The 12,960-nt window shown below is 34.2% G+C and overlaps 1 protein-coding gene across 2 annotated transcripts in view; it reads left to right on the top strand.

Annotated features, from left to right (window-relative positions):
• Window positions 1–1,006: 1,006 nt before the first annotated feature.
• LOC110094062 (proteasome subunit alpha type-4) overlaps window positions 1,007–12,960 on the top strand; it is a 31,424-nt gene continuing 19,470 nt past the window's right edge. The window contains exons 1-2 of one of the 2 annotated variants that reach the window (XM_020819204.2): window positions 1,007–1,165; window positions 1,468–2,275. In XM_020819204.2, coding sequence (XP_020674863.1) covers window positions 1,509–2,261 — 753 coding nt within the window. In that variant the 5' untranslated portion in view covers window positions 1,007–1,165; window positions 1,468–1,508 and the 3' untranslated portion in view covers window positions 2,262–2,275. The remainder of the gene's footprint in view (window positions 1,166–1,467; window positions 2,276–12,960) is intronic. The other variant, XM_020819205.2, reaches the window with a different exon arrangement.

The raw sequence follows: 12,960 nt of genomic DNA, 5'->3' as shown, positions 1-12,960 counted from the left end.
AAGTCTGACAACAAGCGGAAGTCCAATGTTTGATAGAAGTCCGGGCAATTCACAAAGATATTACATTGAAAACTCCTTAAAGGGGGAAAAATCATGTAAAAATCTTGATGTCTCTTATAAATGATGCACCTATTATTTTTATTTGATTGCATCCTGAATCTTTTTACAAAGCTAAGACGTTAAAATTTATATTTCTCTACCGCCGTGAATACTCAAGGACGTAACAGTTTGACGTCGTATGTAAGAATGTGGTTCTCAATTGGGTGGCAAATTTCTGCTCCAACCTAAAAAAAAAATTAATTTATTGTTAGAAGTACAAATTCTTAAAATTTTTAAAAAGTATGATTTGAAATGAAATAATTTAGTCAAATAAATGGATCAAGTTTGAGCGATCTAAAAGAGTTGGAGTGCTCAATCCGAGCTCGAGCTTTATAAACTCGAGCCCTACTGCATGTTCTCACTGTTACGTGAGCGCCAAGAAAACAGGTACACCCACGATCGAGTATTTCCGAAGCAAAACGATTGGAAACTTTCGCGATCTCTGCATCCCGTCGTCGAAGGAGGTAGATAGCTTTTATGTTCTCCTTTTCTTCTTTCTATCTTTAGGGGCGGTTTGGTAGCACCCAGGATTTTATTTAAGGATTTCATAAATCCTCTAAGTTTGAATTTACGAAATCCTGAGGGGATTAAATCCTGAAAACTGTTTGACAACATTTATGATAAATCTTATGTAATTGTTTGGCTATTCAATTAATGATTCAAGGTGGTTAAAATGTTGACATGCATTTCTTGGATAATTAAAGCATTTAAGATGTTTAAAATATTTAAGGGGGTTAATTATTATTTATAATATTTTATAGCAATTATTTTCATTTAAAATCATATTTAATTCTATTAATTATTTTGAAATAATCAAGTATTTAACTAATAATTTTAGTAATAATTTAATTAGTATTACTTAATGTTTAATATTTTAAATTATATTACTTAAGTTCTCCAACAATAACTTGGAGTCTAGGTTTTGCCTTCTCTTCTCTATTTCTTTCGGCTTCGTTCCTTCACAGGAGTGTAAAGTTTTGCACGAGTTCTTCTTTGTCGCTGTTCGACTTCGCTCCTTCGACGACGAGCGGTGATCCGAAACAACGGGAGCTCGCATGCTGTGAAGGTAACTTTCTCCCTTTCGCGCGCTTCTTCGGCCAAATCCCGTAAATCCGCCGAACCAAAGGATTTCGTAAATCCGGGATTTACCACGAAAAGAGGGAATTTCCGTCAACCGCGGCTTTGATTTACCGTGAGATTTGGTTATGCATTTTTTGCCGTTTGGCTGGATTTAGTTCAAATCCGGTCTAAATCCTGCATCCAAACAGCCCCTTAAAGTCTCGATACATTTTCTTATGTGCTGATCCTCGATATGTTCCTCTCTTACCTGCATTAACATTTTCAAACGCTAAACTCTCTGTTTGTCAGGCTGTGAACACACAATACGCATCAAAGACTAAAGATCAAAGATGTCCCGCCGATACGACAGCCGGACGACGATTTTCTCTCCCGAGGGGCGACTCTACCAGGTGGAGTATGCAATGGAGGCCATCGGCAATGCCGGCTCGGCTATCGGTATACTTGCCACGGACGGGGTCGTCCTCGTTGGAGAGAAGAAGGTAACCTCTAAGCTCCTCCAGACCTCGAAATCCACCGAGAAGATGTACAAGATAGACGACCATCTGGCTTGTGCTGTCGCTGGCATCATGTCTGACGCCAACATCCTTATCAACACTGCTCGCGTCCAGGCCCAGCGCTACACATTCGCATATCAGGAACCCATGCCAGTCGAACAGCTCGTGCAGTCCCTCTGCGACACCAAACAAGGCTACACCCAGTTTGGTGGCCTCCGCCCTTTTGGCGTCTCCTTCCTCTTTGCGGGTTGGGACTCCAACTTCGGCTTCCAGCTCTACATGAGTGATCCCAGTGGGAATTACAGTGGTTGGAAGGCGGCCGCAATTGGGGCCAACAACCAGGCTGCACAGTCCATGCTGAAGCAGGACTATAAGGAGGATGTTGATAGAGAGGAGGCAGTCCAGCTTGCACTGAAGGTGCTTAGCAAGACTATGGATAGTACCAGCCTTACAGCGGATAAGCTTGAGCTGGCAGAGATTTTCTTGCTCCCTTCTGGGGAGGTGAAGTACCAGGTTTGTTCTTCGGAAGGGCTCACCAAGCTGCTTGTGAAGTCTGGAGTCACCCAGCCTTCTGCTGAGTCCGCATAGCGCTGCTCATCATGGTATGCTGTTCCTAGTTTTGCATCATATCAAGTGGTATCTAGCCTTTAACATTGCAAAATATGGACTCATTTTAGGATTTATTTGATAAGAAAGCTAAGTTGATCTTTAGTTTTTCCAATTTGTTTGGAAAATTTTTCATAATTTACAGCTCTATCAGCATGGCTTCCCTGTGTTTGTTAGGTTCTATGAGAAGAAGGATTTCCCTTGCTATTTATTATTCAAGCGGAAAATTTTTGATTTCTAGTTGAGGAACTCCTCATTGCCATACCATGGTTAATAATTTACATATTGGCATTTGATTAATCTACATGGGGATTACAGAAACGCTGTTACTTAAAGGACTTACAAGAATTACCATTCCTTCCATTTTTTGCTGGTTGCTTCAGACTATTGTTGAATCCTATGCAACATGAACTCATTGCAATATCTTAGAGGTAAATATGGAGGAGTTGGAAAAGTTGATATATAAGGCTTATATCTATGAATATTCTTGTATATATATGCGTTGATATCTACAAAGACTTGCACACACATATGGTACCATTAGAAGGATAAAGAGTTGACTGATGCATGAGTTTCTTGCTGGACTTTGATCTGGAATGTTTAAAAGTAGAAAAGTACTTAATGCAAAGCTAAATATATTCTCAATATGGAGATAATTCTTAAGTAATGCTTTTTTTTAAGTTAAGAATTTTATCTTAGAGTTTCAATTTAGTTAATGTAGTAGAGCACTATTCTTGACAGAATGTGTTTCATCAGTCATCACCAAGCATATTCCAACAATGTCATGGTTTTATTTAGATATCCTATCGAATTGGGTTGGGGTGTCAATATATCAATAGGTAAGTTTTTATCTTAGTCTGTTTTGATAGAACCTTTTAATTCTAGAACATTTCATAAGAAATTGAGAATAACATTTATGCAACCTTAATCATGCATTGCATTTATGTGACCAACATTTCCCAACATGCTAATAAATGGGTCGCTTCCAATGCTCCATGATTAATTAAGAGGATTAAAGGAGGCATGCATCTCCTGTGATATATTGGTGGTGTTTGATTTGGTTGGTTGAGTTAAACAGAATTATAAAGATATATAGAGATGCAAAATTTATACCAAGAAGCTAGGAGTGATTTAGTGATTGGTGATGAAGAAATTTAATGAAAATCATAAGAGGATAATTATAACATGGACCTCTTGCATTCTAGAGGATGAGTAGGTGTTTGGCAACCAGGAAATACTACTAACATTGAACAATCATAAGATAGGCAATTATTCTTTTGGAATGAAGAATAGGAGTTATGTAATTGTTGCAGGCTGAGCGAACTTCATTTGGGCCAATGTTAGTGATCATATGGTGAGTAGATTGATTGAACTAATCATGATGCCCATGCTAGCAGGCTATTTGTTGGCATCACACTTGAAAATATTTGGTTATGAGATGCAAATTCCCAAACATGTCATTTATTTTATGAAAAATCCTCTATAGCTTAAGTGAAGGTTAGGAAATCCTTATTCAATTCATTAATAGAAATAGAGTAAGGAGGAGCCAAGGAACTCTATAAGATATTCATTTAAGAACATTATCTCCTAAAAAAATTAAAACTTCAAGTATTTTAGGAAGCAAATCTTGGATGATCCTAAAGATGTGTATTCTTATAATGCGTATGTTAGGTAATTATTTTGTAGGCTTATATCATCATCCATATTTACATGAGTAAACTAAACTCAAGTTAACACTGAATAAGTAGGCATGGTACATGTAATTCATGCTGAAGAAGTTAGAACTAAGATCTATTTAGCATGAAAACCTTGACATGGACTTACGTTGTGTGTTATATTGCAGAAACACATTCACATAAAAATTGCATTTTAGCTTCAGGTTTGGTTTAATAAATTATAACCAAATAATTCAGAATAGCCTTCAAGATTGAAGCACATTGGCGAATGGAATCCTAGGATATGCCTACCTGTGTGTTATCAAAATGACGCTTCAAAATACAAATACAGGTAATCATAGCATTCCCTTGTACAAATAGACTAGGAGCTTAGAGTAGAATATGAGGGAGAATTACAAATGGCAAGTGAAGATGTCCAAATCGTTGATAAAAGCAACATGAATGAGTAGTTATGACATGGAGTGGATTACAAAGAGCAACATGAAATCAGACTCTGGACTCAAATTCTAAAAGATGAATACTTTGACTTGCTCGACCTAACAATTTCCAAAACTCAACTTGGGTGAAAAGCCATGATGATGGCACAACTTTCAAAGAAACAAAAATTGACAACAACTCAGCCACTTGATTTACTTCCTTGTAAACATGATGAATCTTGTAATTTAAACATCCCAATAGAGCCGTAAGTCTTCCTAATAGATAGAAATATCAAATATCCCATTGGCACATTCCTAGATTAGTCAACTACTTTAGAACCATACATGTGTCAACCTTATTGATAATTTGGTGACGATTGGCTTATATGTACAATTCCAAGCCATCAACCACATATGTTTATCTTACATTGCTATCATAAGACCCAAGAATAATATAAATATATATGGACTTGATCTTGATGCTTCATAACAAGTCCACCACAAATAGCATCAACAATAGCCAGCTTAAACAATTATTAGAGCTAAGTTTAACAAAATTAACCATAACTTCGGTGAGTTTGGTCATATATGTCAATAGCGTCGAATAGCATATGCAATGGTGCATAGCGCGGTGTTGTAGACTTCTTGTACCATTTGTATGGTGAGACGTGAGGGATTAAAATGTCATGTGCTATTTGAGCCATGCTCTGGCAATAGCGCATAACCCCCCCATAATGGGTACTATTTTAATTTTTATGATTTAGGGTTTAAATTTAGTATTAGCATGATTAATAATTTGTTTAGTAGCTTTATATTATTTTGATTTATATTTTATTAGGGCGTAATATCGACTCTTGATTTTGACACTCACTTGATGATTCTCTTAATTTTGTCTCTCTCCTTTGATGTACATGCACACAAGGTCTCTCTCCTTCAATGCACGTGAGGTTCTTGGTTTCGCCTCTTGCCTTTGACACACACACGTGCAGGGTCTCTTTACCTTCAACAAATGCGAGGGCACTTAGTTTTGGTGCGTGAACAATGTTTCTCTTGACTTAATCACATGAAGGTTCTAATACTTTGACTAAGGAGAAGGGAGTTTTAGGCTTAAACATTCTCGTGTGAATGCTTCAGCGTTGTTGGCACTATGTCTTCGACACATGAACCTTCCAAGGTTTTGAATCTCTGCTAGCATGTTCTAGGCACAAGGTTTGCTCACTATTTATAGTTGTCCTTTGTTTGTTGTCTTATAAATTAAAAAAAAAATCATGCAAAACTATAATAATTTTGTCTTATTACTATTTTGAGAATGTATAACTTATAACTTGAGTTAAATTGTAAAAAAGTTCCAAGCTAAAATTTATCTTTACAAATTAGTTTTTGATGTAGTGATAATCTATTATACATCTCTTATAAATGCAAGGCTTTAAAATATTTTTTGTTATGCAATTATTATTTTTTAGCAGTTTCATCAATTAGATACACAAGATAATGTTGAACTCAGGTCAAACTACAAGGAAAGTTGCAACATGAAAATATGCAATTTTGGCAAAAAGTGATGGTAATTGCATGATTTTGTGATAAAATGACAAAAAGAGGAATTACTCGTTACAAACAATATTTGGTTTTAGGAATGCAGAAACTTGTATTAACTGCCCTTAACATGTTAAAGATGAAATGCATGGGTCTTTGAAGAAGAACAAATAGTTGAAACTTGAAAGACAAAATTAGTGGATGTCACATTTTTATATTGCTGAATGTGATATTTTGATGTGATGGTGTAAGATTATATTTTATGTGTTGGACCATCAAAAAGATACCATACAGAAAAATTAAATATGTTGACTTAAAGTTCAATGGCTTATATTTAAAGAACCAAAGGCTAAGGGTTGTTCAGTTGTTGATGTCTTTTTTTATCCTGAATTGTGCTGAGATTTTGAAGTAACGATAGGGTAAAGTGCAAAAAGAGATGGATACTAATAGGAAGGAGATGAGGGAAAGAATAATTCAAGTATTTTGTTTTTGGATATATGATGTTACCATTCCCGTCAATGTAGTTAAGTATGATGTCTTCCTAATTGTAGTAGAAATATATGGACAATTTGTTCCTGAAATGAAACTGCCTCGCTATCATGAGGTGTGCTGCATACTTAAAAAAGAGATACAATGCACACATCAATTTTTTGCATCGTCATAAAAATATTGTTTTAAATATGATTATTATCTTATGGAGGATGGTTGGACATCCCATAATGACAAAAAGAAATTATGAAACTTTTTGGTGAATTGTCCAAGAGGAATAGTAGTGAGTTGATTGATGCTATCGCTTATTTAAAGAATGCGTTAAAGATATTTGAATTGTTGATCAAGGAGATTGAACCATCATTGTATCATTTAAATGTTCAATGATAATGCCTTAGAGAAAAAAAATGCCTTAGAGAATGTTCTAGCAGGTTAGTAAATCCCTAATAATTTCACCCATTTTTTGATCATTTTTTAGTAATTTTTTGTGATGTTATTGTAGGAAAGTTGTTAATGGATATGTGCACTAATAACAGACTCAATGAGCCACTCTTTATTTGGATTTTATAGTTTCATTTATTCAATATTACAATTACTTATGAGGAGATCAGAAGATCACTTGTCAAATTTACTAAGATTTAGTTTGCCATTATCTTCTTAACATCAAAAAGTTTTCATCAACAACAAATGAATTTGAAGAAATGAAGAATTTGTGTTGTGTCCTTATTCAAAGAAGACGAAGGCAAAGCAAGTGCAATAAATCATCTTACTACCTCAAAGCAATCCTTTTGGAATAATGTGGTATATGCACTTAAATTAGATGACCTTTATCAAAGATTCTTTGATTAGTGATATTGAAAAATGCCTCTGTTGGTTTACATATATAAAGCGATGAATGGGGTAAAAGAAGCAATTGTTGCAAGTTTTCCAATAGGGGATGAGTATGAGCATATTTTTGAAATTACTAATAGATGATGGTATATGCAAAAACAACATCAAGCCTTTATCCCACTTTGTGGGGTCAGCTATAGGAATCCTTTTTCTCCATTGTGTCCTGTTAAGAGTCAAAATCTCATTTAAATCTAATAAAGAAAGGTCTTTTTTAAAAATTTCTAACGAAGTCTTTTTTGGTCTACCTCTACTTATCTTAAGATGGTATATGCTTTTGGAATAATATTTTATCATCTTGAAGCAATCTCTTTGGAATAATGTGGTATGTATAGTCAAAGTAGGTGGTTTATTTATTGACGATTCTTTCTTTAGTTGATATTGGAAAAACCCTACGCTAGTTTACATATATAATGATGAACTTGGAAAAAGTAGCAATTGTTGCAAATTTTACTTATAGTGATGAGTATGAGCATTTTTTTTTAATTTGAAGATGGAACGTGCAATTCCATCTACTTTTGTATTCGATTACTCTTTTTTAATTCTAAATACTTTTATAGTAGCCCTAATATTGCAAAAGATAAGAAAATAGGTGATAGTTTATATACTTATGATATAGGCAGGGGGGGGGGGGCAAATCAAGTTGGGTTCTTTTTTGTCCTTGGGCTGCTTGTTGTTTCTCTGTTTGGTGCCTTGGCTACTCTCGGGTGGGCTTTGGATGCTTGATTTTGAGCTAAAAAAAGTTGGGTTCTACTTAGTTTTTAGCTCATTAATGCTTGGTCTAATGATAGCTCATTAATTGGAGTGAATATGGTTCTTCCCCCTTGGTTGTTCCTTCCCTTTATTGTGTCTCCTTGGTTTCTTCCTTTTGATTTATTGTTGTGGGCTGGTTGTCTTTTCGGTTTTCTTCCTGCTGCTTTCTCGAAACCCCCTCTGCCCCGTTTCCTGTGTTGGCTCCTCGGATCCCTCTCTGGTTGCTTTCCCGTGGCTTGCTTGCTGGGTTTCCTGTGGCTTGATGGCTGGCTTTCCCGTGGCCTTCCTTCCTGTTTTTTGTGCAGTTTTTTTGTGGGCTGTTTTGTGGTGTCTTTTGGCCCCTCTTCTTCCCCTTAATTCCTGTTTTTTGTGCAGAATTTGTGGACTGTTTTGTGGCGCCTTTTGGCCCTTCTTCTTTTCCTTTCTTAACCTATATATAGGAGATATTTGTGGATGTTTTAGAGTTTTTAGAGAAGGTTGTTGTGTGCAGATTTTTGGAAAAAAACCTGAGGGTTTTCTTGGATTGCTTGCGAGCTATGCCACTTCTTCCTCTCCTTCTTGGGAAAGCTTGCGAGTTTGTCCTCCTATCCTTCGTCTCGGACTTCTAACCTCCTTCTCGCCGCAAGTGACCACCTCACATGTATCCTTCTTCTCAAAGCAACAAATGAAAAATATTTTTAGGTGTTTCGAGGTTATAAGTTTGTAAGCTTCATTGTTATGTTTTAAAGTGTTTAATGTGTCGTTTGTAAGCGTCCTTTGTTTTAAGTGTCTTTATATGATATAAAAGGTGTTTATTTGGGAATCTTGTGTAATTTTTTATTTCTTAGGAAGGTCTTTATTTTGCTTGCAAAAGTTAGGCTTTTTCCTAGTTTTTGCTTGCATCAACTTACATGGGAAGATTGTCTAAGAATGTTGATGAAGTTAAAATTAACCATGAGTTGAGTGTTTACATCTAGGGTAAATGAGTTTTTAGGATTCTTCATGTTGTTAAATAGAGGATTACTTGGGTGGAGTAATGTGATTTTAATAAAATTATAATTAGCATTAAATAATATTTTGATATTTAAATAATAATGTAACTTTTTAAACACTTCCAGCTAATTGGTAGCTGGCATCTGACCAAGGAGCTCCACATCTATAGAGTTTTAAGATCAAGGTGGTTAGCTTTACCTTTAGTTCATCTAGATGTCAATATAATTGGGGTGTATTTGAGCATACAAGTATAAAATAAAATTGCATATTGATTATCATCATGAAATTTATTATTTAGTAGTTTTAATAATTTCTATTGCTTATTCATAGCAAAAGAAAAACCAAGTTTGATCATGGCATCCTTAAAGATTTGATTTATATGAAGTATAACAGGATCTTTATTCAAATATACAACCATATGGACATTATTGATCATTATTGTTTAAATTATATAAACAATGCTAATAAGTGGTTAATGCGAAATTGGATGATAGATGAAGATAATAAATCAATTATTGGTGAGGCTGACTTAACATAAAATACTGTTGGAGAATTTGGTGTTGTTTATAAAGAAGCTATAATATTCAAGATCGATATAGGAATATTCATCTTGCTTAACACTCTTGCAATCGAGTATAGAGATGCTGAGGAAGATTAAAAAAGGCTTGATTTACGAGATAATGATGATGTAGACAAGGCTATTTTGGCTTATGATGATGATGACTATTTTCAAGATGATTAGCTTAATTTAAAAAAAAAAAACATTAGACTTTCAAGAAAAAAAAAACTGTAATGTTTACCATGATTATCTTAATTTTGGCTGATTGAGGGCAAGTATTAATTTAATTGTTTTTATTACCATGAATTTTTCAATCAAATGGTCTTTCAAATCTAGCTACATTTCTATCCAAAATTTTAATACTTTTCACTGTTTAAAATAGCCCGAAGTAATTCTATGGCTTCATGGGGGGCTTTATGTTATGATGCTCTATTCACCATTTGTTTCTTTCTTACTAACTTTATTTACATGAGTACACTCTGCAAACTGCAAGTCACCTTTACTTTTTTTTTTCTTCTAAAGCAGCATTGCTTATTTAAGAAAGAAAATTCATTTGTAGATTCCAGTTAAAATGGATTTTTGGAGTTCCGCCTTCTTAATTTGGTGCTATTTCTAGCAGTCCATAAGAACTTAAACACCATTACTAGGATTAGGAGCTTCCATCCAAGTCAATGTTTGAGAGCAACTTGTACTTGACTTATTAAGTGGCTCATGTTTGGCTCATTTATTAACTAAGCAGCCAAGCATGAACATAATATTTGGGACCAATTACTTGACGAACTAAACACAAATAAAACTTCTTTTATATGCATTTAGATCATGAAAAGATTGATAATATATATATATATATATATATAAGACACACACACACATGGAGAGAATGCAAAAAATTAAACTATAGTGTAGTGGTTATATATGGTATTAAGTGTTAACCTTGCATTAAAAAAAGTGTTAACCTTGCATGATAAGGTCTAGAATCTAATTTTTATTTTTATTCAAAATAATGAATCTCTCTCTTTTGATTTATATTGTTATTTGTGTTCTTTTATGTTCATGAATGGGTCAAATAATAATGAAATACACAAAACAAAGAAATTTCAAATATCAATGAACTCAAACTGAATGAGAATAGTAGCAAAATTTGACAACTGAACTCGTTATTAGTGTTTATTAATTTTTATATGGCCTATTTACACACCTTACTAGGATAATCACCTTAATGCATCCCTTGTTACATAATCTTCAAGAAAAATTCATCTCTTATTGTTGACTAAAATAAAATAAAATAAACGAAATAAAAAAAGAAAGAGAATGCGTTGTTACTGTTTCAAACAGGACAAATGTGTCACTATGGGAAACGATACACTCCTTTGACAATTCGTTTAATAAAATGTCAGAGAAACGAATAAAACCAAACTTACACATTCATTTGTCTTCCTCATTCCCTTCCGAAGCCTTACGCCCTTCGCTCACAATTCACCTTACCAGGCTTCTCTTCCACTCATGTAAATCCCGTGCTGGAACCCACTTTCGTCGTACTCAGTTTGATCATGAGCCCGTTTCCTCTTTTGATCGCGATTCCTATATGTAGTTCGTTAATCCCTTCGCTGGAATAACCCACGTTGGCCCTGCTTACGCAAGCCCGATGTTCCCCTCCTGTGCTTCGACTGTCGAACCCAAGCCTTAATGTAGCCTCCGCGTTCCGCATGACCTGTGAAATTCTCGAACCTCTCGTCAGGCACTACTTGCTATCCAACCGCACAAAGCCTACCCGCTCTCGCTTCCACCAGCCCGTCTCTTGCTTCATGCCAAACCCCACTGACCTGTCACCTGTCTCATCCAAGCAGCTAGCCTTTGTTCCGCCCGTCTTTACCTTTATAATTATTATGTATAGCAAACTGCTGCTTACACGACTTTTCATTATCTGTGTATTTGAGTTACAACTACCTCTACTTTGTTAATAGTAAAGTGCAGAAAGGCTGCCCACTTTTACTCTTGTGAAATACCCAACAAACTTACAGCTACCCACAAACATAAGAATTGAACAAGAATGTTTGTATACGAGAAAAATATACTAGGTATTCGCTGATATTAAGACCCACACCATTGATTTTTGATTTGGGCGGTTGAATTTTTAATTCAAGACTTGCGCCATGATCTTTGATCTAGGTAGGAAAATTCTCAAATTGAAGACCTTACGCAGTCGATTTTTTATCCTAGCGGGACGATTTCTAATTCGAAGATTCGTGCTGTCGATCTTTTATCAAGGCGGTGAATTTTAAAATCTGAAGGCCTTATGCTGTCGATCTTTGATCTGGGTAGGATGGTTTCTATTTTGAAGATCTCATGTGTTGATCTTTGATCCGGGCGGATAGAAACATTGGCAAGTACCACTCTAACCTCCTCTTGATAACTACTAAAATAGAGAGCAAATTCAATTTAAATTTTAATTGATTTATCTGATTAATTAATTGATTAAATATAATGAAGATTAATTAATTACAATGAAATTGATTCAGTAAAAATGAGTTTAATTGAAATTAATTAATGAGAAATTAATCAATTGAGCTTAATTTCAATTAATTAGTTCGTTGGAATTAATTGATTGAAAATAATCAATTAATATCAATTGATTAATTAAATTTAATTGATTATTTGAAATTAATTAATAATTAGTTAATTAATTGAAATTAACTAGTTGAAATTAATAAATCAAAATTAGTTGATCAATTGAAATTAATTAATTATAAATTAATTGATTAATTAAAATTAAATAATTGAAGTTGATGAATTGATTGAAATTAATTAATTAAGATTTATTGATTAATTGAATTCTGAGAGTAGTTAAAATTCGAGAGCCTATTAATGAATTAAATGAGAGCAATCAAATTTATTGTTAATAAATTAATTAATGCAATTAACTAGAAAATTTATTATTTTGTTAATTACTTAATTAATTAATTAAGCAATTATAAAAAATATTAAAAAATAGTAGTACTAAGAATGTACAAGTCAATACCAAATCAACTTTGTACAACCAACAACTGCTCTCCAAATTCTCCAACTCACAAACTTTCAACAAACTCACACTCAAACTTTTAACACTCGCAAACACCAAACAAAACACTGTATAACCAACAACAGCTCTACAAACTCTCCAATGCTCCTAGGTAAGTTCTGAAGCAGCACGAAGTCATGAGAACTAACAAAAGCAAGGAAATTAGTACTGTCAAGTAAACTACGATACGTTAAGTAAAGCTGAGTACTGTCAAGTAAACTAAGGACTGAAAGTGAACTACGATACTGAAAGTAAACTATGACACTGAAAGTAAAATAAGTTATTGGTGCAAGAAAGAAAAAATAGGTATTGTGAACTAAACTACTGTACTATCAAG

Source organism: Dendrobium catenatum, unplaced genomic scaffold (genome assembly GCF_001605985.2).
Source record: "Dendrobium catenatum unplaced genomic scaffold, ASM160598v2 fragScaff_scaffold_156, whole genome shotgun sequence".
NCBI classification, from domain to species: Eukaryota; Viridiplantae; Streptophyta; class Magnoliopsida; order Asparagales; family Orchidaceae; genus Dendrobium; species Dendrobium catenatum.
This window is presented reverse-complemented; position numbering and strand designations above follow the sequence as displayed.